Source organism: Pygoscelis adeliae, unplaced genomic scaffold (assembly GCF_000699105.1).
Source record: "Pygoscelis adeliae isolate BGI_AS28 unplaced genomic scaffold, ASM69910v1 Scaffold91, whole genome shotgun sequence".
Classification (NCBI taxonomy): domain Eukaryota; kingdom Metazoa; phylum Chordata; class Aves; order Sphenisciformes; family Spheniscidae; genus Pygoscelis; species Pygoscelis adeliae.
The window spans coordinates 1,460,686-1,486,490 of NW_008824196.1; the positions used below are offsets into that span (position 1 = coordinate 1,460,686).

Sequence of the window (25,805 nt, forward strand, 5' to 3'; positions counted from 1 at the left end):
GAAGGAGAGGTGCTGGGGTTGCTATTAGGGTATGCCCGAGGATTGAAGATTAAAAGCAGTGCTAAGAGAAAGTAGGGTAAAGAGGGTGATGGGTTGGAGGCAGAGTGTTGCCAGTAGTAGGACTGGCTCTGCAAAGTGATCATTAGAAGGCAAGGCGAAGACGCAGAAAAAGTGAATCGTAAATTATTATGAGGCAAACCTTGAAAACAAGCCAAGAGAAGACAAGAAAGGACAGTGGGAAGATGGTTTGTTGAAAGAGGTGGAAAGACCTAAAAGAATGTGAACACTGAAAAGATTCTTGGAGTTGGACGACAGGAAATTGTTAGTGACCTTATTAAGAGCTGTTTTAGTGAGAAAAGGGTACAGAAGCTAGAAAAGACAGAGCAGGAAAAAAACATGGATTGGAAACAGACATGAATTCCAGGAAAAAGGAGGGCAATGTTCTGGATATTGAACAGTGTCAGAGGAGAGATTTGTTTTGTTTTATCAAGGACAGTCCTGAAGAAAAAGACTCCCATGTAAGGAAAGAAGTAGCAGATAAGCTTAAAAGAAAATACATCACTGGAAATCAGAAGTCTTAAACAAGTCATTTTGATATGCTCCTGATGTCTAAGGGACTGAAGAAGTTAAGCAAATAGACTTGTTCTCTAACATCCAGCTATTTGATGTTCTAAGTGTCATTCTTCCAGTTTCTTGGTATGAAATATATTATCTGTAACTGATCAAGAAACTTGCTATGACCACAAAGGAAACTTGATTCAAACAAGAATTTTCTCCTTCAAACAAGCAATGCCTTTAAACTCTATTTCCCTCACTGTGACAAGCCCTTTGCTTTGAGTTGTTCCTGCTGCACATTAGTACAGCATCAGCTTGAGAAAAATGCTTTCCATATGGTCTGTCATTGGTTGAATGAGCCTTCTCTTTTTTTGGCCAATTTCTAAATAGCGTTCACAAAAAAAAACCCAAAAAACCACACTGAAACTGAAGATCATTCAGGTGGGTAGGTTGGTATAAGTGTAGTTTAGGAATACTTCAAGATAAAGACATCATCTAGAAACAACAAAATTCAGAGCTGTCTAATGTGCTTTTCAGTCATCTCTGAAGATACTGGCTGTCACTTAGAGCCAGCTTTTCTTCTGTGCTTCACATCAAAGGCAATTATGAAAATCATGGGGTTCTTTTCACAAAACATACAATAATTTTTAATTATAAATGCAAGCTCTCTTGCATTTATATATATATATATAAATGCATGCTCTCTTCAGTGCAACCTACTGAAACTATCATTGTGAGGTTTAGATTTAAAAAAATACCCAAAACCGTATAGGTTTGGGTTGGTGAATATCTCTGAATGATAATTCAGCTACAGAGTTTAGTTTTATGTTTTAAACTGCTTAATTTCAGAATGATTTTTTGATGAACTTGAACTAGCGCTGTCTTACCAAAGACACATTGAATACCAGCGCTGTGTCGTGAAAGTAAACTTTTAATATTCAATGACTATGTTTTTATAGTCAAGACTCAGCAAAACACAGCAATAAAAATAATTGAACATCACAGCTATAGCTAAAAGCTGAGAAATATACAGAAAAATATTTCACATTAGAACTTCTCATACAGTAATGAAATTTGCTCAGTAAAACTGGAAACTGCAGTATGACTGGAGCTGGTGATAAAATGGAAGTAGAGGATGCTTTTAAACACAAAACTAAATGAAATGAAATGCAAATTAATGTGCAAATCAATGACATGCAAAACTGTAAAGAAGATGTAAGAAAACCTATCGTAAAAGTAGGCTTTTTTACTTCAGAACTTTTCTGTGTTTCGTTGTTTAATCACATTTATCAAAGTCCATACATGATTTATAGATTCCAGGGATTCTCAGCAAACACGGTTACAAACCCCTCACTGATAGGAATTTAGCTTTAAAGACTTTTCAAATCATTCCTTAACTGTTTGAGCAGAAGTGGTCCCAGGAGTAATAGAATGCATATATATGCATATAATATATTATTTTAACCTTAAGATTCCTATCAAATTTGCATTTTTAAACCTTCAAGTGAAGTTTTAGTTGAGGGAAGATTCGCCTGTAAGTTTACTTCATATTGCTATTATCTCTGTGGTTATATCTGAAACTAAATTATACACAGTTTTCCTTAGGGATATTTATAGTCTTCTCTTTGGCTGTAATCTGCTTACTACTGCTGCTGCTGTTGTTGCTAGTATCTAGTAGTCTTTGCAATTGCTTTAATTTTTTCTATGTTTTAGAAAAGATGTATAGGTGAGGTCAGCCAACAATGTTGCCACTGATGAAGTCCTAAAGCTAAATGCAATTAAGCAGAGTTAAATTGAAGATGAAATAGTAGATAAAAATCACTGATCTGGAAGGACATATGCAGCTTCTGATTTTCTAATGAAGGTGCAGCTTTTCTGTGTTTCAGTATGCAGTAGAATCCGTTAGATTTTTGTCACATTCTTTATAATGTTAAAATGTATATCAGTTTGCTTATAAAACCTCCAGGATGGCAGACGGTGGACTGGAAAATACCGCTTGGAAATGAAAGTTATTTGAGTATTTCAGTATTTTTATTCAATTGAAAATTAATACCTTACTTTTTATTTGTCTTCCTCATATTTGTTTATTCCACATTTTCCACAACAGCTAAAATACTGGAACAAAACCAATAAATTTGTATGACCATATACTCCTTAACTTCCATCTCCTTGAGATGTTTATGGGATATTTCCTGCTGCAAAGGTGTCCCCTGATTATGAACGAAGCATTACACCCATGTCCCAATTAGAAATGCTTTGGACTGTGATTAAAATCTTCACATGGTGTTTCATGTTGGTGATATAGTTGAGTTGTTTGTATGAAGTCATCTGTTCCCAAGTCAAACACAGTAGTTTTCTAGCTAGCCCTTTAGATTTTAACTCCATGCCTGTAACCTCTCCCTCTAGCAATTTTTCTTAGTATGCTTCGTGCAGGATGTCATAACCCTCAAGCGTTAAGTTTTACAACATTTTCTCCAATAATACAGCTTTTAAGCTAAAAAATGAAGTTAACTTTGTTAAAAATGAAGCACAGAAAAATGCATCTTTGCCCCTCTACTCCTATATTGGCTCTGCAGTAGTGAACAGAAAAAGGAAAAAACCAGGAGACAGGTACATATTGAAATTCAAAAGGCAATCTGGGCTATTTACTAGCTAGATATCTAAAGCTCTTTTTTCTACTTAAATGTTAAAATAATAGAAAGTTTTCTAGCAGATGTCTAGTTAAATACAAAATACCTGAATGAGACTGAATTATCATGGTGTTAGGTATTTAGATTTTTTTTCCACAACCTTTATCTATTGCATGAAAATTCAAGTGTGAATGTTAATTGCCCCACATTAATTTACCATACAATTTCATTAACATTAACTTAGTGTGTAAGTTCACATCATAAAGTGTGGAGTATAGAAGTGAAAAATAAAACTCATACCAACAACTTTGCACATATTTACAGCAACCCGCATTCTTAGTAATTTATTGCTGTATTAAGTGAGTTCGTGCCCCCCTCAAACCCCCAACCTAACACATATAACATTTACGCAAACAAATTTTGGCCCTGCTGGAAAACAGGACCCAGACACACAGAGAGAGTAGGCGTTAGGTAGCAAAGTTTGACCTCTACTCACTACTCTACTCATTAGGCTGTAGACACCATTTGGTGTCTGTGCTAGGCTGGTTATATAAAGAGTGTAACTTGGTAATGACTCTCTGTTGTGTTGTACCATAATCTCATTTTCTGAGTTCAATTGCCATGGAAAAAATATGAATGCTTGTCTCATCAAAACTACTTGTAAGAAAAGCAATTCATTCAGAGATGTTGTGATGCATTTTTTTTTAATGGTTTGTTTTTCTTAAATTATCTAGCCATAGATTTCCTAATATAAAAGTTTATCTGATGAATACATGAAATTCAAAGCAAATATGTAGCAGGCAAGAGGCTGCCAAGCCTACACATCATATTTGAAATTGTAATTTATCTCATAAAATTCAACTTTTAAATCAGAAAATGAGAAGTAAGCAAAATGAATATAGATGATTTGATCATTCCTAACTTATTGGTTAGAATCTTTACTTAAGTCTAAATGCAATCTTACTGACATTTATACAGTTCTCCGTTAATTCATTTTATGTTTCCCTTAGAATCTATGACCCCTAAGCATAATATATACACAAATTAGCTCTCAGGATTGAAGGTCTAAAGATATCACAGAACTGATGTGCAACACAGAACTGATTGCAGATAATATCTGACAAGAAAAAAAAAAAAGAAATCATTGAAAGGGATTCAATAAGGAGAAAAATGGGTCAAATAATCCATAGTCATAATTCAGTAAGTAAAGACTAAACAAATGGCTCAGGACAAGAAATGTGCTGAGACAGGTGGAGAATATTCTGACAAATAGGAACTTATTGCAATCTGTAGGAGAACTGGCGTCTTAGAATGTCAGAGAAAGAACAAATGCAAGAGAGACTCAGCAGCTTCAGTGAGTTCATTTTGGAAAACAAGTCAATCCGGGAAAAAATCTGACCTCGCCCTGACAGACAGGCCACTTAGAGAAACAGAAGCAGCCCAGCTGATACGTCCAATTCTTGCATTCTCAGTCTTCTCTCGATTGTTGCGTTGCCCTAGATGTCAATACGGGAGCATTACACAGTCTACCAAAGTCTGTGCATCCATAGCAAATACAGCTGGTGATGTAAACCATATGTGTCCATATCCAATACTTTTTTCATTGGTATTGAAACATATCTTAAAATGCACAAATTAGTGCATTAGTTATGGTCCTGCCTTATATTAGACTGATAAGATCATGAAGAAGATAAAAAAGGCACAGTAGGTGAAGAGGGATCAATTTAATGCTGACTCTCTTATTATACGGATGAAATTTTACCCGTGTGGAATGGGGAAATAGTTAGTCTGCTTATTTGCGGAGCTAGCTGCATCAGAAGAGACACTGAACCAAGGGCAATGCAGACAATGGATGTGGCAAGCACTGCTTTGGAGAAGCTGTCAGTCTTCGGAGGAAACAAAGGAATTATGAGACTTCTTGGTATAACAAGAATATGTAAAAAATCTGAGATATTGTTCCCCATTTCCTTGAAGATTTCATTGGACAGTTGTCAGAAGCTGTCTTCTTTTTGTCTGTCATCTAAATTAAGTATGTAATTGATCTTTAAAAAAAGAAAAGTCTGACAGGCAATTCTTTCTATTTTTTCCCTTAATATGTCTAATCTTTTCAAGTTCAAAGCATTCCAGTGGAAATCAACATAATTCCTATTTTTGAATCCTGCTCATTAAGCACACAATGTTTAAAACATGGGCTTGAAGTATATGGCAATAAATTTTAGCTATCAGGAGCAGCTGTAAAATCTACTTTTTTATGGAAGATCTGGCGTATACTCGATAAAATAGGACCATATTGTATGTATGTCATTCAACTTTGTAAAAATTATATTGGCTATGTTAGTTTTTTATTCTTGATGATGTATGACACAGTCAAGCTACATTTAACAACTGAATTAAAACGGAGCGAATAGAAATGAGGTAAAAAGTAAAATTCAAGCAAAAATCACATGCAGCTTACAATAAATATAACAATTTCAGCTACAAGCAAAATATTTAAGGTTATGTAATTATATTCTATTACACTCTAAATATATGAACTCCTTGTACAGTATCAAAAGTTTACTTTTCACATTACTGCCTATAAAAATAGTTCATTTATTGCTCTCCTAGCCCCAGAGCTGGAAAACAATGAGTAGCTGGATTTAATGGATTTAAAATGTTGATATGTTCCTTTTAATTAGGAAAATAGGAAAGCCAGATTCCATCCAAAATTCTCTTACCCAGCCCATTAACTAAACTGAACAAACAACATTACCTGCGTAACACATTTTAAGATTTAACCTCTCGGTAATGCTTAACACTATACACTCTTCCTGAAAATTTATACTGAGTGAGTTTGATGACAAAACTTAAGAAATTTGCTATATGCTTAAATATGAGCACTGACATATCAAGAGGCCCAAGTTCTGCAAGTGTTGCGTAAGTGCCCGAGGAAGCTGCTCTCTGCCCTCCACAGCAGGCACTGCGTTACACGCTGTTATGATGGGAAAGCACATGGTTTCCATCAGTTACTGCCTCTAACGAGAGGCTACAGCCCTGCCCCCAGCTAGGATATGATAAAATTGCTGCTGAGTACTCATAATTCATTTCAAAACAAATTAAATCTCCTTAAGTTACTTCGCATGTGAGGGCAGTGACTCCCTGCTGACAGGTGGTAACGAAGAGCAGACCCACAGTATCTTCCCAGAGTGCTCCTGCTCAGTCAGTGGGAACACATCTGTTTATAACCTCCGCTTTCATTTTAAAGGTAGCTAAAGGCTCAAGATTTCTCATTTATTTACACTCTGAGTTCAAGTTTTTGTGACAAGTTTTGGAACCAAGGCTTCACAGCCCTACAAATGATAAAGAAAAGCTCTGCACTTGAACAAACCTCTAAGAAATATCAGATACTTAATTTAGGTTTTCATGCTAGGCAGCATGATAATTTACATCACGTAAAGGCAGACTGAGAAGTATTACAGTTTTTCTTTCCTTTAAAATAGTTTCAGTTTTGGTATGGAGAGTTCAGAACTGAAAGACAGGAAAAGATCATAATTGTGCTTTTAAGAAGCCAAAAGAATGCCTTTTTGGTACTTGGTGGATAGGTTAACTGTCAACCATACACATGGTTTTCATAGCTTGCTCACAGCTTCACTCACTACATATACATAATCATACATTATTTATTTATGGTTCTCCATGTCTCTCTCTGCTCTGTCTGACAGATATTTCCTACTTGCTTTTGCATCTCGTACTTATCTACATTCTGCAGAAGAAACAATTAACCCAAGTGATTTTAACAGAACAGCGGCTCTTTGCTTTATTTTATCTTAGTAGAATTTAATTCAGATAGAATCATTTATACTGTCTCTAAGTTGAACAAAAGTAGAAGAATCATGACTTTAATCTGTTTGCTTTTACAATGAAAACTCAGGGCTCTTAGCTTCTTTCTGTGTTGAAATTCTGCATGGTTAAACAACATTAAAAGGGAGATTAAAAATTAAGACAACAAAGAAGTATGTTTATAGAAACTGGCCCCCTAGATCTCCGCTGTGAAGTATGGAAAGACTGCAGAACCTGAAACTAACAAACATGCATGTCACAATCTGCTACATTTAACGCAAGGCAAATACTCTGATAGGAAACTACGATGTGGAAGAGAGTAAGAAAGTGGAGGTGCATAGTCCTTGGAGTTAGCTCACTGCATAGCTAATTTATATGGATAGGCTCATATGGATCTTCTCAAGGAGTCAAATCTATGCTCCTGAGAATCCAGCTTTGTCCTCAGCAGGACAAAGTTCAGTGAACTGCTATAATCTGTATAAGAAAATAAGCTTGGCTGGGAAATAACTTGGAAGGCTTCCTTTGTGGGAAGTACTGAGATGAAAGACTACTGTATTTTTGCAGAAGCATTTTAAATCCTTCAGAAGAATGGGCACAGCAAGAGGGTAACAAGACAGACACTATTAACTGGCAAGTCAGTTATACGGAGGAAGAATAATGTCAAAGATTAGTACAAATATAGAAGTCACTACTACTCAATTTCAACACATCATGATGGCAGGACTACTGATTTTTTTTTTTGAGAGAGAAAGTATGTTGCAGACTTCAATCCAACTCCTCCTCCTTACGCCGAGGCAACAGAGATCTCCTAGCACTGTGTAATGGACAGGTTTGCTGAGCACAGGATAAGCCATACACAAGAGAGATGCAAACATGATTCAGAGTACAGCTGCTTAATGTCCCCTCATGCCCCAGGAGGACGAACACTGAAGAGGAACTGGGTTATGCAGCATGACCGAGTGCTTCTTCTGGCATTGCAAAATCCAAAGTAGACATTTGATTTTGCTATCTATCACTGCTTTGGAGCAGCTCCTCTATCTTGACTGGAAGATAAGAATGTGCGTGTGTATGCATGCACACGTGAGATCCCTTTCATCACGGGGTGAGCTCTGCTAAGAGGTGATCTAACCTGAATTTCGATGTTAAAATCTGCAGCCTCCCTACCTTCATTGTCTTTTTTAGAATTTCAGACTTTTTTTATCTTTTGATACGTATTCAGTAGCCTTTGTGCTGTGCATTTTTTCCATTTGCTTTTCAGATTTCTGATGTACAGTAATTGCCTGTTTTGTCTCCTAAAAACTTAAATTTAGAAATTTTAATGAATACCTAAAACATTATTAAAGAGTACAGACATGCCTGTGCCTGCTTCTGCCTTCCCATTTTCTGGGTCGCACTCCAGTAAGAGTAGGATCAAGGCCTTCAAAGAACAGGACTGATTAAACTGAAAACTTTTTTTTATTACATTCTCCTCCTTTTTTAACTTAATAAAACCTTTAAATCCTGTACTAGACACAAGGAATATATTGAGGGAGAAAAAAGATCAAAAAGAAAAGGGTCAGATAAAATGTGTTTTCGAGCAATTTTACATGTTTTAATTCAGAGGCAAAAGGGAGAGTTTAACTTGGTAGCACCTTGTGCACTGGGCAAGTGTTCAGTACCCAGGCAGGAATGTCCACTTGCTGCTTGGGAAGCCAAGATACTTCTGCTGTCCTGGAACACAAAAATTTGATTTCTCAGTTCACTGGGGAAGAGAGCGGTGAGTCTGAACTGTTGGCCTAGCTTGTCATCTTGATAAGGAGGGAAGCACATAAAAAGGTGGAAGGAAGTCCACCAGAATGCAGCAGCTGGTGCAAGGCCATTAGACTGCAATTTTCACGAGGCTGACAGTAGGCCAAGAAACTACAAAATGGCAGCGACTGGGAATAGCTGAAATAAGTTGTACACTGTCGATAATTATATTTTTCATGGCAATGATGCCTACACCAATACAATTAAAAAAAAAAAAACTAGCGTGAATAATCTCAAGACGGAATTATTGAAGTGATAGCTTTAGAGGCAACTAGTTGCTACAGATTAATCAACTGTGTAAGAATGAAATATTAACCAGGAAAATCACAAGGCTTGAAGATACCTAGCAGTAAGCAAACATCGCTGCTGAAGATTTAGCACTAAGTACTGCCTGATTTATGGATTTATCAAATGCTATGTCATTGCAAATGTGAAAATGATGAGATAAAACAGTTAAGCATCAAGGGAAAACCAGATAAAATGAAAAACAATAAAACGTGTAGCAAATCTGGTTAACAAAGGAGGCAAGCACCAATATTCTATATTGATGACAGTAAGAAAACTATGTAAACATTAAAAGAATGCTATCTATGGCTGCTCAGTCTTCATGGAAGCTCTTTTAGAACATTAACAATTGAAAGAAAAGTAATAGGTCAAAGAATAAAGAAAAAATATGCTAAGTTTAAAAGCCAAAATGGTACAGAAAACAATTCCGTTGAGTGGACAAGCTCGAGAACCTGGGCAAGCCGGAGAAGTGGGCCTGTGTGAAACTCATGAGGTTCAACAAGGCCAAGTGCAAGGTCCTGCACCTGGGTCGGGGCAACCCCCAGTATCAATACAGGCTGGGGGATGAAAGGATTGAGAGCAGCCCTGCCGAGAAGGACTTGTGGGTACTGGTGGATGAAAAGCTGGACATGAGCCAGCAATGTGCGCTCGCAGCCCAAAAGGCCAACCTTATCCTGGGCTGCATCAGAAGAAGTGTGGCCAGCAGGTTGAGGGAGGTGATTCTGCACCTCTACTCTGCTCTGGTGAGACCCCACCTGGAGTACTGTGTCCAGCTCTGGAGCCCTCAGCACAAGACAGACATGGAGCTGGTGGAGCGGGTCCAGAAGAGGGCCACGAAAATGATCAGGGGGATGGAACACCTCTCCTATGAAGAAAGGCTGAGAGAGTTGGGGTTGTTCAGCCTAGAGAAGAGAAGGCTTTGGGGAGACCTTGTTGCAGCCCATCAGTACTTAAAGGGGGCTTATAAGAAAGATGGTGGCAAACTTTTTAGCAGGGCCTGTTGCGACAGGACAAGGGGGAATGGCTTTAAACTAAAGGGGGGTAGATTCAGACTAGATATATAAGGAAGAAATTTTTTACACTGAGGGTGGTGAAGCACTGGCACAGGTTGCCCAGAGAGGTGGTGGATGCCCCATCCCTGGAAACATTCAAGGTCAGGTTGGACGGGGCTCTGAGAAACCTGATCTAGTTGAAGATGTCCCTGCTCATTGCAGGGGGGTTGGTCTAGATGATCTTTAAAGGTCCCTTCCAACCCAAACTATTCTGTGATTCTACAAGTGTAAATATGAAATAAGAGTGATGAGAATGAATGAGTAGAAAAATGACTGAGGACAGCTGGAGAAGGGAATAGATGTAACTGGTCACTAAGACTCATTAAAACTTGACCAGTTTGTTTTACATCTCAAGGACAGCAAGTTTTTTCTATAAAAGATGTGGCTGAATTTAAATTTTAATTAAACTAGTAATGCTACAACTCTTTATGGCTATGAAGATATTTTCCAAAGTGAATGAAATAAACAAAACTTGTTCCTTTGAATTTGTAAATGGCCTAGAACAGAAGATGAAATAGAAAGTTGACACTGAAAACTAGTAAGGAATAAGCAAGAGCACCATTGACCATTTTAGCACAAAGAGTCAACAGTCACCCATTGCTGCTGGATGTGAGTAGCATAGAGAGAGGTGGGAAGCATAGGATGAAACACATCTTGTGCATACATTAAGAATTGCCGAGTCATCTCTCCCTATAAAGGCAACTTATACAATGGAAAAGAGAAAAGGGGGATCTGTTCCTTCATAGTAGTGCCATATACTGACTCTGATGTGCCAGACCCCCAACTTGCATTTGCTCTCTGTAGATTTCCCTCTCCTCCTTGACAGAGCTTTCCAGCTTCCTTGCGACTGTTTCATTATTCATAGCCAAATGCAAACAGAAAAATTACAAATTTAACGCAACGGTAAGTCAACTTACATACAGGTATAACTGTACCTCTGTATTGCACTACAGACTTAGTTTTCTTCATGTGTAACTCAAATGCTTGTTCTGAAGCTGCTGTAGCAGTTCACCTTGTGAAAGTTGCAGTGCTACTGCAAGAGCCATCTGCAACCAGATGGCTTCAGTGACACTAGCTGAGTTTGCAGAGTGTTTTGGGAATATAAGGAGGAACCATGTGAATATGTGTGTTAAACAACACCCACGTTTCAGTTACTTGCACTACAGTCTTTATCGCAGGTATTGCATCACCTGTTTCCTTCAGAAGTTAGGTATAAATAGTTCAAGGCACATATTGCAGATAAAAAAGAACGAAAAAGAGAAGGAAAAATGTGTTAATACTTCTTTCTTATTTGCTGTGTAGTGGCTCTGTTTAGGGCACTAGAAGCAGGTGTTTCCAAATTGTTGATTTTTTAAATTTTCCTCTCATTTGTTATGCATACACATCTCTTAAAGCAAACTAGCTTAATTTGGGAACTAAACTCCAAAAGAATAGTCCAGAGGGACTAATTTGTCCCTTGTCATTCCTCAGCTACAGACTTTACCAAGTACTCTCCCTAAAGGAATTCATAGTATAAAGTATGTGCATTGCTATGTTAAAAAACCAGTGTATCACATTCACAACTGCAATGAGGAATAGTTTTTTTGGTTTTGCAAAACCTGTCATACATACTTTTCAGTGGACAATGGTACAAATTAAACTATAATCCAGATACCCCAAAGCTTTACTTAGTTTGCAGGTGATTTACAGTAGCATAAAACCAAACAACTTACAAATCAGTGCATCCTACTATGTTTTTAAATAACTAGCACACTTCTGTGAAATTTAGTGCATACTTCACTCCTTGTTGTTCTTCCCATTTAGACACCATAGGAGCAGTTCACAATAATCTAAGAAAATTACCAACTATTGCTGTAAATGACAAATGTAAATAGCTAGAATGAATTACTATTTATACTCACTTGATATAATACGGCACTTTGTTTGGTGAGATTGCCCTCTCCCAGGGGCCTTGGACAGAAGCTGTTAACAACAAACAGACAAATAAATAAATAACTGCACACCTACATTCATACATACAAACATACCTAGAAGAGAAACATGGAGGTCAAGTTCAAAGCAAACGGGAAAGACAACGTTAATCTCTAGAATTACCATTTTACACTCGGCCACGCTGATAAAGGTCTGTTTGCTCAGTTGCCCGTGAAGGCAGGAAGGATTAACCTGCTGTTCTGAAATTTCTGTCTAATCTGAGAGAAATTGAACTCATTCAGCTGCAAAGATAAATACAAAAAAACCTCCTTGACTACTAAGCTTACAGAACAGATATGAAGCAGAGCAAGCGACCTATCTTTCTGGCATGTTCTTTTATAGGGTTCCGCCTGCTAATGTGTTTGACTGGGTTTTCTTCAGTTTCTTTCCTTGTGTGGTCAGCGCTTTCCATGCTTCCAGGAACAGAATTACGTGCTTGTTTACATTTTATGTTGAGTGAAGTTACACTGAGAGACCATTTAAGTATTTTGTTTATTCTCTTGTTGACTTGTTCTAAATGGAGAACAGTTTTATTTTTATTTCTCCACATTACTAATTGTGTTTTATTGACTTCTAATAACAGCAAATAATGGAGAAAATGGCAGTGTGATCACAAGAAATAGAGAGGAAATGACATCGCTTACTCTTGGCTGTCACAGTGCTAAATATCAACATCAACTTACAATATAATGAAAATATTTTGTAACAAGGTTTTATATAAACTTCATTGTAGGCAAAACAATTGCAAATAATTTTTTATTAGAAGCTTTATTAGAGGCAGAGAGAATGTATAGTTTAGGCCATAATCAGAAAGATAATTTTTTTATTAAGAGTTTTTTATCTGTCAAAATCAGTATAACCAATAATTTTAATTTTTAATATAGTGATTTCTTTACATGCAAAGTGATTTAGTTGGAAGAAAAAAACCTGTTTGCTTCAGACAGTGTAACCCTTCTTTGTAGTGACCCCTGCTGTTCACAAAGGAAAATGATTGTTACTGAGACAACTAGAAATTACCTGCTTGATCATTTGGCTCCGAGTATTTTCTTTCCCTCTCTTGTCCAAAATAGATACTTAAAAAATGCCACTCCCAAGCGGCAGGTACTTTAACAAAGTCAACAAATCACAATCCATACAAATAAAAATGAACAATGTACACATTTGATATGTTTTGTACCAGAATTGTTAACCAGATTCACAGGAGTCAGTCTACGGAACGAAATATACTGCCCCTCTCTTGCCTGCACACTGGAATGCGGACAAGAGTTGGAGGAAAGAGATGAAATGTGCTTATAAAAATGGCTCTATAGAGAAGTCTTGCTATTTTGGTAGAGTCGCACGCACATGAATGGGGCTGGAAGGAGTCTAGGGACCCCACAGAGGGGAGATAAATCAGACAGCAGCAGTGGAGGAAGCCGGAGCCATTCTAGATGGTCTGAAAAGGAAAAGGAAAAGCAACCGGGTCGAGGGTGCAGGTGGGGGCGTGGGGCAATGGGTTTCACGTACATTTTAGGCAACACCGAGAAGCTAGGGAAAGGAAGGAATATGTTTGGAAGAAATATGAATGTAATAATCCTGTTTTAGATTGCTGGTGGCCAAGGAGTTATGAAAAGCCTACCACAGCATCTCTGTAGGTTCTGCTGTTGTCTTCAACCCCCAAGTAACCATCCATAGCTAAGCTGAGAGTATTGCTTTCCTATTACTTACACGGTTTTGCATTCTTTAAAAAAGACAGGTGAAGTTAAATTTCAAAGGTATGAACCATGAAAAGAGGTAACTCTCGAAGTGTGCAAGAAACACAGAATTTGAATTACAGTGTTAGATCCCATGGAAAAATAGCACGCTGCACTGCCACTGAAGTCTGTATCATGACCAACACATACAGAAGCACAGAACTGTGCGCATTTTCAAATACAAATACAATTTCATTTCACTCTATCAATTGCTTGGTGATTTCTTTGTATGTTTTTATTCAGTAATACTAACCTTTGTGTTAATATGTTGTCCATCAAATAGTTTTAAAATTCCTATTCAGTGACAATGATAAGGTTTCTTACCCATGGGAATTGATATTATCTGAGGACTAATTTGAATAGGATTATACCAAGTTATAATTTTCAAAAATAAAATACCTTTCAGTATTAACTAAAAATTGACCTTCTTACATATTTCTCTCCCAAACAATCATTAAAATTCCCAACAGGAATACCACCAAGCTACAGTTCTTGCACTTAAGATTTGTTTTTAATCAAATACCTAAAGGACAGAATGGATTGCTGCATATTTTTTGGAAGGTGTATTTCTTCCGTTCCTTCTGAATTAATCTGGGTAAGAGCTTTGCAGTCATAACTTATTATTGCAGAATCTTACATACGATAGTGTTCTTGATACATTAGAAGAGGAACAAATACTTTGCTTTCATGACAACTAAGTGCTTTAGGAATAACAAACAATTCTGTGATGTTCTGCATAATTGGATTTAGTGTTCCTTCAAGAAATTGCTGTGAAGTGCTCTATAATAGCATTTTGCTTTCCTGGATGATTCTAGCCTTGCATAAATTTGAGTTGACAAAATACGCGGTACTTTTTACAGCTATGCTAAGAGAATAATAATTTCATTTTTGGCAGAAGCCCAGAAGCTGAGAACAACTGTTTCTTATCTCTGGTTACCAGTACAGGTTTACTATCCATTACAAAGCTAGTACAGGTAATGGACATATATATTTAATTCCTAGTTAAGACCACTTTAGTAGCCCATCCAAAAACTCTTGCTGGCAAAGATTTTTTTATACGACATTGTAGTATCCCTGTGTGCTACAGCACTCAAGAAGCATTTTCCTGTTTGCTAAGTGTAATTCAAAAGTGTTTTATTGTTCTAGCTTGCACAGTGTAAGAACCCATTATCGTACACCCAGCTACTTGCAATGCCGTTGACTGAAATTAAATACTACAACAAAATATGGGGCATTTTAAGAGTGAATTTAAATTTCCCTATATTTTATTTGCATTGATATACATTTTAATGGTTACCTAATTTGAGAGTTTTATTTCTTTCTGTTCGTGTGCTAACATCTGAGACTTGCTTTGCCTATTCAATGTAAGTGAACACTGTTTGTGACAGTAAGCCTACAATCCTTATTTGTCTGCAGAATGTATAATGAAACGATAGCATGCTGGCTCTCTGAACTTCAGCAGTATTTTAATCTATGCAGGGATCTGAATGAAATATTAAATAGGATGATAGTATAATTTTATCTGTGTTGGTATTACAAAAAATAATCTGATAAATATTGCACTTTAGCACTACAAACATAATGAAAAATGCATGTATGTTTACTAGTAGTAAACTATTTCTCCTCCAGCTATTCAAAGAGTAAATTTAGTATGTCCATATTTAAAAGTTACTCTCAGTGCTCCTTATTTACATAGTCAGCACACACTTCTAGTCACTTTATATTGTCGTAAGTGTACATTTTCAGTTCTAAATACAAAGGAAATCTTTTGACTCTCATTTGTCACTGGGGTTAAAGAATTGGAAAAGTTTTAGGACAGAAGCCCCAAAGTAGCACTGCCTAGTACCCATACACTGTTACACATATCTTCTCAACTATTTTTTTCTTAGAAATTTATTATATATGCATTTCAGCGTCATGGTAATTAAAGCTGAGCTCATTTATAAGTTCACAGCCAAGACCTGCAGAACCTGCTTGGTGGCCATAGTAGCTGTAACTCAGCAAGGTGCTTTATGACGTTCACATTTTAATAATGCTAATAATTCAATGATTCAGTCTAAGAACTCTACCTGCATGACTTATATTGTTCTACCTGGCATTATCATCATTAGTATCTTCATGCAAACAGAGCTAGGAATTTGTTTGTTTATTTGCATAAAGTTTGTTTTCATCCCAATTATTTTCACTGCAGCAAGGTATGGAGTTGGTGACTTCAGATAAAGGCAGACAGGGAGGACGAAATGACGAGACAAACTTTGCATCTGGAAAGACTCTGATTCCCCAAGAATCAGAAGTTCACATCTCTGTAAGGTACCTTAACCTTTCAAAGAAGATGCATCGAGTGCCATTCCAATTATTTTCAAATGAGACCATTATACATGAGAAACTATTGCTCTCCACAGACTATAAAGAGCTTATGTTTCTCTTCCTGAGAGAATATGCTAAAGCAATGTTTCCCCTCCATAATCAGTTCATGTTATATATACCCTGGCAGGGTGCCATCTCCAATAGGTATGCCTGCACGACAGTGGCACAATAGAAGTGTCTGCATAATCCGAGTGCTTTGAGATTATTTACAACAGATGTCAGTATACATCTGTGAAATATGATTCCCCCCCCCCCAGATTTATAGAAAATTGATTTCTGAATTATGTGCATTTATTATTGCGCTAGGTGAGACCAAAGAACAATCAGATCACCTTGTGTAGCACCAAGGTCTAATGTTGCAGCATGCAGTTGAGAAACTGATGTCAGAATACATTGGCTACACAATTTATAAGTTACAAGGCAGAAACATCAGTCGAAACTTGTCTTCCATAAGCACTACACAGCATGGGGTCTATTCTGCTCCAAGCTTGCGGTGCTGCACATGTGGATGGATTCGTGGGCATTTTGGAGATAGAGAGCTCCCTCTCAGCTGGGATTCTGTTGTTCTTAAAGCCAAGCAAACACTCACTACTTCCCCACAGTGCTAGCAGTACTGTCTGTTGCTGTAACACACATGCAGACATTTACTGAATATGCTTTTTTCAGAACACTTCTAATCAATTTGAAGAAGGGTTTATTAGTCATGAAAAAGTTCAGCACGGGATCAGGGCCAATTACAATGTCGGTCAATTTACAAGAATTATAAAAGAGGCCTTTCCTTTTTTCACAAACACAAGATATTAATTACAAGGAAAAATTCCTTGCTTCTGGGTGAAGAGAGGGGGAGAACATCATTGTTTGAAAACTGACTTTATCATTTTGTTCAGAAATTTGTAACCCAATGTATTATAGTGGAAAGGGTCACTTAGTACAAAACTGCAGGAGAGAGGAAAACATAGGTATAAAGCTGGAATTCCATGAATCCTGTTTCATTGTGAATCAAATATATTATTAAGTTTTATGGAGACATTCTCTGTGGTTTTCCTGAAAAGAAAATATAGTAGAAAAATTAAAACCCACAAGAGAAGGACTGGTGATCATATGACCTGATAACATACTTTAGCTGTAAAATTAATTCTACTAATATTATTCCAAAAGTAATAATAAAGAGATTCTCTCAAAATATACCAATGTTGTATTTCTCTTAAAAACCTTTAGCAGTCAGGCAAAGGCTAGCACTAACAAAAGTTGTAACTATGGTCGCGATATTCTAAACAGGAAGAAATGGACTGAAGACATTTTCCCCTAACATTAAGCCTGATTTACCCATCACACAAGTCTTGAGGTTCAATTGGTGCCCAGTGCTGCTAAAAATTCACCATGATAACAACAGCAAGACCTGTGACATGAACTTTTTTTTGTTGGTACTTAATAGTTTTGTTTTTTCCTTCTTCAGAAGCACATGCAGTCATTTTGCATTTATACAAAAGTAGAAAAAAGTTTTCTAGCAATCAGGCTCCTCTAGCTAACATGGCCATATTTAAGCGCAATAATAAAATCCCTTTGCTTCCAGACAGTTCTCAGAGTTAGGCTGATTCTTTTGTGACCACTTATCCTCTATATTTATATTACTACCTGGTAATATTTTCTATTCAAAACATCCAATGTGATATCTAAACACATTAAATCATATATCCAAGAGGCATGGATGAATGAACATGGTCTTCAATGTCTGCATGTCAAAAGTGATATCTGGAAGACAATATAATATAATGTATGAAGTGAGAAATAATAGAGAAAGATATAGCTGTTAGCAGTGGAAAATAATCTATGAGGTGGATGGATAAAGTGTCTTAAGAGTCCTAGAGACCGGTCATTTTTAGAGTCAGACGTCTTAATTAGCAGGACTTGCCCTTTTAAAGATGTCTGCCTGTGCAAGAAAGAGCTTCACTAATCTTTGCTTTGCATAATAATCTAAGCACTCACCCAGAAGGTGGGAGATGTCAGTACTTGACTTCCCTCCCAGCTTGAAGGAATTCAGACCCACTTCTCCAATTTCGCAGGAGAGTGGCCTAAATAACTGAAGGAAAACACAAAAGCACAGAAAGAAGAAAAAAACCCCACCATACCTGAACCCTAACAGCTCTGAGCTTATCCAGAGAAGGAGAGACCTAGGTTACATAGCCCACTCCTGTGATCATATTTTTTATTTTTAAGCAACAGTTGTCTGACATAAAATGCAGCAGATGCACTCTGATCTGTTGGCTCCAGCATTCGTAACCACCTGTTTCTGAACGAAAGCTGCTACCGTTTCCCCATTTCATGTTGAAGTCAGTGCTGTTCCTGCTTGGAAGTCCAAAACTTAAAGACGTAGTTAGGTATCTCCAGTTAAAATATAGTTCCTAACATGTATTTAGGTATGCAGATTTAAAAGTCTGGTACTGATGTATCCAGATAGCAGAAGCTTGTAGCTTGGGAAATACAAATCACAAAGTGTTAGCTAGATGTAAATCAGCCTTTTAGACTTGCAAACCTAAATGTTCTTTCTGTTCCTCGTATTTTCAAGTTCTTCACCTTGACGAAAGTCCATGTTCTCTGAATTGGGAATCACAAGCAGTGCCTGGGATCTCCCAGCCGCACTTGTAATTACCAGTTATATCTGAGCACTATTTCAGGCAGTCACTTCATTGCCATGCTATACATACTAACAGATGGCTCATACTGGAGCTGGACAGTAAATTACAAGGTTTGCTTATGCTTTTAAAAGATGTAATACCTTCTATTTTTCAGCAATCACAAGTAATGCACATGAATGAGCTATCACATTAAAAATAAGATTGATGGGAGGCTGGCTAGCACAGCAAATAATATTAAAAACAATCTGAAATCAATCCTACCTCTCATTTATTGCATCTCAAAAAAAAGTAATAACTTGTGACAAATATAGGTGGGTCCTCCAACAAGAGACAATGAATCCCATTCTTTGTAAGAGGCAGCATCACAGACAAGAATAAAGGAGAAGTCAAAAAAGTAAAATTATTCCAGAGGAGTCACTGAAAACTCTGGAGCTGGCATTGTGTTTGAAATTCGAAGGTACTCTTTTTCACACTTCAGTTACTGTATATAGTTTCCAAATTAAGCAGCATCACCCATGAAAGGATCTTTTTTTTTTTTAATTACTTTGCTAAATATTACCAGTTTCTCTTTAATAGCAAGGAGAGAGGGTTTTTCTGCTATTTTTTTTCACACCCTAATTTAGATCATTCTAATTAAACAGCAAAACCTTCAAAACCAACAAACTCACTGTGTGGATTCACGCTATAATGTCACGCACACGCAATACACTTATCAGCTATATCTTAACAAGTATTGCTGTGAATGCTGGGAGCCTCTGTCCTTGGCAAGGAATAAACTGAGGAGGAGCTGGGAGTCTGTGGAGACTGGCAGAGTGAAATGAGCTTGGGGAAGCATGAAGGACTGATCAGAAGATCAAGGGCTGAGGTGAGAGAGCCCAGCAAAAAATGTAGGAGGCCTGGAGAGAGGCAAGTTCATGTGCTAGCAGAAAGGTAAGGGCCAGTTTTGGTGAGAGTCCTTTATACTTGAGGGCAGCCCGAAGCCTTGCTATAGAGACACAAGTGTCCTAGCTCCTTCATCATTACTTTAACTCACAACCAGGAGATGTCTGAATTATCCTGTGCCACAGTATAGATAAACACTGTCGCCTGGTCAATTAGAAGAAGAAAGAGTGGAAAGAAGGTTGAACTGCATGAAAGGACAATGGAGAAAAATTGTCCCTAAATTAAAAATGCTACAAAGGAGGAGGCTTTTTTTTGCCTTTTTCACTCCTTATCTCTCTAGCTCACACCTTCCTTCCCATATCTCAGAAATAGCTATAAGAGTAGCTCTTAAAACAGGCTGCAAGTGCTTAGAAATAGGGACTACCGCTTGATTCCTCGCCTGCACAGGGCACAACAAATATGAGGTCCCTGCATCACTCCCCCATTATTTTTGTGCTAGGTTTTCAACAGCCCTATGCAGCTTCAGTTCCAACCAAGCAGAACAGACAGATGACACTGTAATTTCTATATAGAAAGTAATAACAAACACAAACGTTACTGCAGATTAGCAGCTCATATTTATTTCTTCCAGATAGGAGAGAAATGGAATTCAGTCACTGATTTAATGTGAATTAAAGTACAGAACTTTTTGCAGAACTACTTAAAGGTAGATTAACTCTTAAAGGACAATCTTTCATATAAGTATGTAAACACAGTTGGGAGCTGAAGATCATCATTTGCACCTTAAGGTGAGCAAGCATGTATGGTAGAGGGAAGGTTGATGCTGAGTTTGAGAGGATGAACTGGTTATTACTGGCATATAAGTTAGGTATGAAATAGCCAATAAATTGCTTATTTTCCTTACTTATTACAGTTTGTATTGATCTTATGTGTATCTCAGCTCCTTAGATAAAAACACTCTGCAAGTTGAGCTTATAAAATAAAACAAGAGAGCAGAATTACCGTGATTCATCTTTTCACTGTTGTTGCCACAGTTAGACTGATCCAACTTGGACACTGTTTGCCATGCACTGAAAGATCATTTACAAGCCACTAAATTCACCTTCATTTGAGTGGCCCAATTCTGTTTGGCAACCCTTATGTTTTACTGGTTCGTCCCCAAAAGTACAGATACAGAAACAAGACTAGTGCTAGGTGGCAAAGACTCTGGCACTCTCTTTCCTGCAGCACTACCTCTCCAATAGATGTGCTTCTATCAGTATAGGGATGCAGCAGAGTTAGTACATGAAAAGCATGTAAAAGCATGATCTTTTCCTTCGGTGTAGTAATAGTACATGATACTGAGGAACTTGATGCTTTTGGAATTTTATGCTTATGAAAGATGGGACTGATAGATGCACTGGCAGTTTTCAGTGACTGAACACTTATACTTAGGAAGGATTCTGTAGATATTTTCAGTGCTTCAAATACCTAACTTCTGCATGCACATGTAGGAATATGTATTTGCACATGTATTTGCACTCACATCTAAAAGAGAGAGAGAGAACAAACACATACATGTGTCCATTTTTTCCTCAGTGATTTGGCTGTTTCCAAAGTCAACAAGTTTTCACCTGGCTGCTTTTCCTAAAGTGATCCTCAAGTGGTGAGAAGCGTCCAGAATGATTTCCACTCTTTGCTGGCTCTGGTTAGCACACAGAAGAATAATGTATCATCTCAGTGTCTCACTAATGGTGGGTGGGCTAAAAAGATGTGACTATCATAACACTGAGCAACTTTTAGATTGATCTAGTTTATCAGTAATAAGGCAGAAAGGGTCTAGGACATAACTGTCACACAAGTTGCCTGGCTGCACTCAGCACTGGCACAGAACAATGACGTGCTGTTCAGTGTAATAACGTAGTTCAGGTCACTCTAGCCTCTTCCAGATTGCAATATAGGCTTGCTTAATTTACCCTTCAAATTTATTCTTTCACCAGGAATACACCGTGTGTCACAAGAAAAAACAGGCATCTGCTTACATATTGCATTCATGTCATATACCCATAACTCTCGCATATTCAATCTTCACAAGTCTGATTTGCAGTTATACATACTGAGCTGACAAGTTATTCCCAGTGATTAAGAGTTAATTAAAAGAGATTTTGAAAAAGTAGTAGAAATTACAGAAATAGGGCTTATTTTGTCACAGGATAATAATTTGATAAAATAAGCTGCAGGGTTGAATAATTGTGAGTCTGCATTGTGCTTATATGGCACAACATTGAGTCTGGTTTTGAATTTGCAGTTCACCCCACTGAGACTCTTCAGTTTGCCATTGAGATTTTCAGTGGAAAAATGGTTAACCAATTAAAATTACAATGCAGTATCAGCTGAAGAAAAGTTTGTTCTTTACCCCACTGTGGACATAGCTGTGCAATAACAGTAACATCTATTTCTGATGTCTAGGTAGCTTGTCCCTCCGCATGTAGGAGACCATTATCCTGTGACTGTGTTCTGTTCTGCTGATATAATCTCTTAAATAAAGTTTTATTGTTTGCTTTCCTTAATTGAAGTACAATAGAAAAGACATGGCCTTTAAGAAGCTTCACTTTAGTCACTGCCTTGGAGCTTTGAAGGTGTTTCAAGTTGTCTTTCAGTGTACTTCAAAACATCCTTGATAAAAGAGTGTGTGTGGAGGTGGAGTGGGAATATTACTGGCAATTAAATTTTATGCAGAGTTGTAAAAAGTTTACTTAACTGCCATCCTTCTGCCAACTTTCCCACTATAGTTTTGATCCTCTCACTACTCTGCTAAGTGATCAAATCCTGCAAAATATTTTTCTTGCAGGTCTTATTTTGCCCCTTTTTGGAGCTGAATATTTCTTTGAACAGATAAACCAAATTTAAATTTTTTTGAATCCTTTCTGGGTTACAATAATCAGAAACTCTTACAATTTTTAATATTTTAATTTGCTAGTCCTAAAAGGGAACCTTCAAACAATGAAGGCCAGCCTTGCATTGACAGATGTATGGACAAACAGACTTAATACTGGCAGATATTTTCCTTTTGCCCTGGACTATATGAACTTATTTAACAGTCTTCTGCTCCCAGTAATGAAAAAAATGAAAACCATTACAATACAGTCTAAAATAGAAACTCAGGGCAATGATAACTGGCACATGGCTACAAAAATATCAATCAAGCTGAGCAAGAAAAATGGGAAATTACTCACTGGTAAGAAAATGCTGGGAAGTAGGGCCAAAATCCCTGTGAGCTTCATGCAGTTGCCTGATGCGCTCATCAATGGCCACCTGTTAAGAGAGCAGAAAAAAAATGACTCATCTAAACAAGTAACAAGTAGCAAATATAGTCAGATACTTTTTTCATTAAAGAACCTTCTATTTAAAATTAAGCAGGCTCCTGCAACAATCGTTAACCCTCATGGCTTAACTGAGATTTAATGTGTCTTATCCAAAAGAAAGGAGGTCAAAAAAGGTTTGGGTTTGGTTTTTGGGGGTTCCCCCCCCCCAACTGTAACTGATGCTAGAACAAGTTGAAAATGAAAAGGCTGATAAATAAAGGTATAGCAAATTGGCCTGACTTTATGTACCTGAAGAGAATATGACTGTTGTTTGCCAATATTGAAGTCAGAAACATTCCTCTATGTTAATACTTTTACAGAACTACCTCAAAAGTACTTTTTGAGAGTATACTATTATAAATCATCATGTGAAAAGTAATCTCTTTTAATGTGGACACGATAACTATATTTTAGCTGAGTGCTGAAATGAGGGTAACCAAAAAGCATCTGGTACAAACATTTCTCTCTTCTTTTAATCAGTCAAATCCTAGCCCCTCAACCCTTTCCTTGGAATAGTCCATTGAAGAATATGTTGTTCCTAATGTTTTGTTGGGTTGGTGTACTGCATGAAAACATGGATGCTAGTTTTAAAATTGGTTTTATCTTTACCCTTGAAAATTCCAGTAAAGTATCAAGCAAGCAGCCAAGAAGGGACGGTTGCTATAAGATTCCCTAGTGTATGAATGACATCTACCAGCAGCTTTATAGTCTATACACTAAAAGGATACCATCACTAAGTAAGGCCTAAGAATAGGATTAGGTAAAGCAAGGAAGAATGTTTGAAAGTAATGATAGAATATTTTCGAAATGTATTAAATAAAATAACTGATAGGAAGCAGATTCACTTAACTTAAATATTGCCTGTAAGAAGAAGCATTGTACTGACACTGGCAAAGCAGAAGGTAAAAGTGATTGGTCTGTTTTTATTGTCCTAATTGTGAGATACATAACAAGGAAACAAATAGGTTGCACAAGTAAAAAGCAATCCAAATTTTAAAACTTTCAGGGATTTTTTTGGTTGTTGGTAGAAAGAAGCAATTGTATAATAACTGGGCACGATTCAGTTAGAAGGGAAAAATAACGACAGAATTGACTAGCTCTTTGATATGGCTGTGTTTGTTTGCCAAATAACCCCTAGTGCCCAAAATCTTGTTTCACTAAACACAATGGAAATTTAACATCAGGACACGATTTCTTTGTTTACAGTTTCAAAACTGACACTATGACCAAAAAGCCCCCTTCCTTTCTTTCCTCAAGCCCTTTTTCAGATACTTTTCCTGCGGCTTCCTCCATTTCTATGCTTTCTTTTCTCCTCTGACTTCCTATGCAGACACGATCAATGTGATTTTTTGTTAGTCCCCATTGACCGGCACCTCCCCACATAGCTCAGCTACTAGCATATCACCATGTAGCCTCTGTTCTTTTTTCTACTGTTTTCTTGAATCCAGAACTGGTCACAGAGCAACATTTATATTGGTAGGTTTAAGGCAGGCACATGCTGGCTCAGTCCTATGACCTGTGCTTTTTCTATTTAACCTTGCTGATTGCTTAGCTAGACAAAACTAAGCCTAGGAAGAGGCTGAACTCTGGATAACTTCTGAAACTGTGGGCAGAAGAAGGCTGGATAAAGGACAACTTAAGCCTAGAGTGAAGTGCATGGACAGATGTTCTGTTAAGCAATACTTCATACTAGCGACTGGCTTTGGGCTTGAGTTCACACCTAATTCACAACATAGATATAAGCTAGGGAAGTCTGTAAGTGCATAGAAAACAATGATAGGGCTGCTTCTGGTCATCAATATCATTAGCTTAAGTATAGAAGCATAAACTAATGTGATATTATTTTTAACAAAGAAATGGCCTTTCAATGAAGACTAGGAGGATAATCTTATACATAAAACAAACACACACAAATAAAAAAAGATACTGGAAAAATGTTAATGGAATTATACATACTCTTTGAAATCCTCTTAAAATAAATCTCATAACATACCTATTTTGTCATTAGGACATTATTGTTAGTAAAGAAACATAAGGCTCCTCCTTTATATTAGTACTTACCTTTCAGTAAGTCAACTAGGATGGAAAAAGTACTTTCTGGCATGCAGAATCTCTAAAGAGAATGAGAGCTCTACAAATACACAGCGGGGAGCAGTGTTTCATATAGGAGAATGAAAACAGCCAGCTTGTGGTCAGAATAGAGTATGGGAACCCTTTGGTATGTGTGACCACTGCCAGCTTGCAGCCCATACAACTTCTTTAAGTGTGCTAAAACTGAGAATTTCAATCACTTCAAAATATCCAGGTGAGCTTTGAGCTGCACAAAATTATTAAACTGAGATTTTTAGCCATGTCCAGAGAAGGGCAACGAGGCTGGTGAGGGGTCTGGAGAACAAGTCTTATGAGGAGCGGCTGAGGGAGCTGGGGTTTTTTAGCCTGGAGAAAAGGAGGCTGAGGGGAGACCTCATCGCTCTCTACAACTACCTGAGAGGAGCTGTAGTGAGGCGGGTGTTGGTCTCTTCTCCCAAGTAACTGGCGATAGGACGAGAGGAAATGGCCTCAAGTTGCGCCAGGGGAGGTTTAGATTGGATGTAAGGAAAAATTTCTTTACTGAAAGAGTGGTTAAACATTGGAACAGGCTGCCCAGGGAAGTGGTTGAGTCACCATCCCTGGAGGTATTTAAAAGACGTGTAGATGAGGCGCTTAGGGACATGGTTTAGTAGGCATGGTGGTGTTGGGTTGA

At 37.4% G+C, this 25,805-nt stretch overlaps 1 protein-coding gene across 1 annotated transcript in view; it reads right to left on the reverse strand.

The window, feature by feature from the left end:
• Positions 1–25,805, reverse strand: part of DMD (dystrophin) — a 1,204,567-nt gene that overhangs the window by 106,020 nt on the left and 1,072,742 nt on the right. The window contains 2 exon segments of the mRNA XM_009334780.1: positions 12,031–12,091; positions 22,934–23,012. Coding sequence (XP_009333055.1) covers positions 12,031–12,091; positions 22,934–23,012 — 140 coding nt within the window.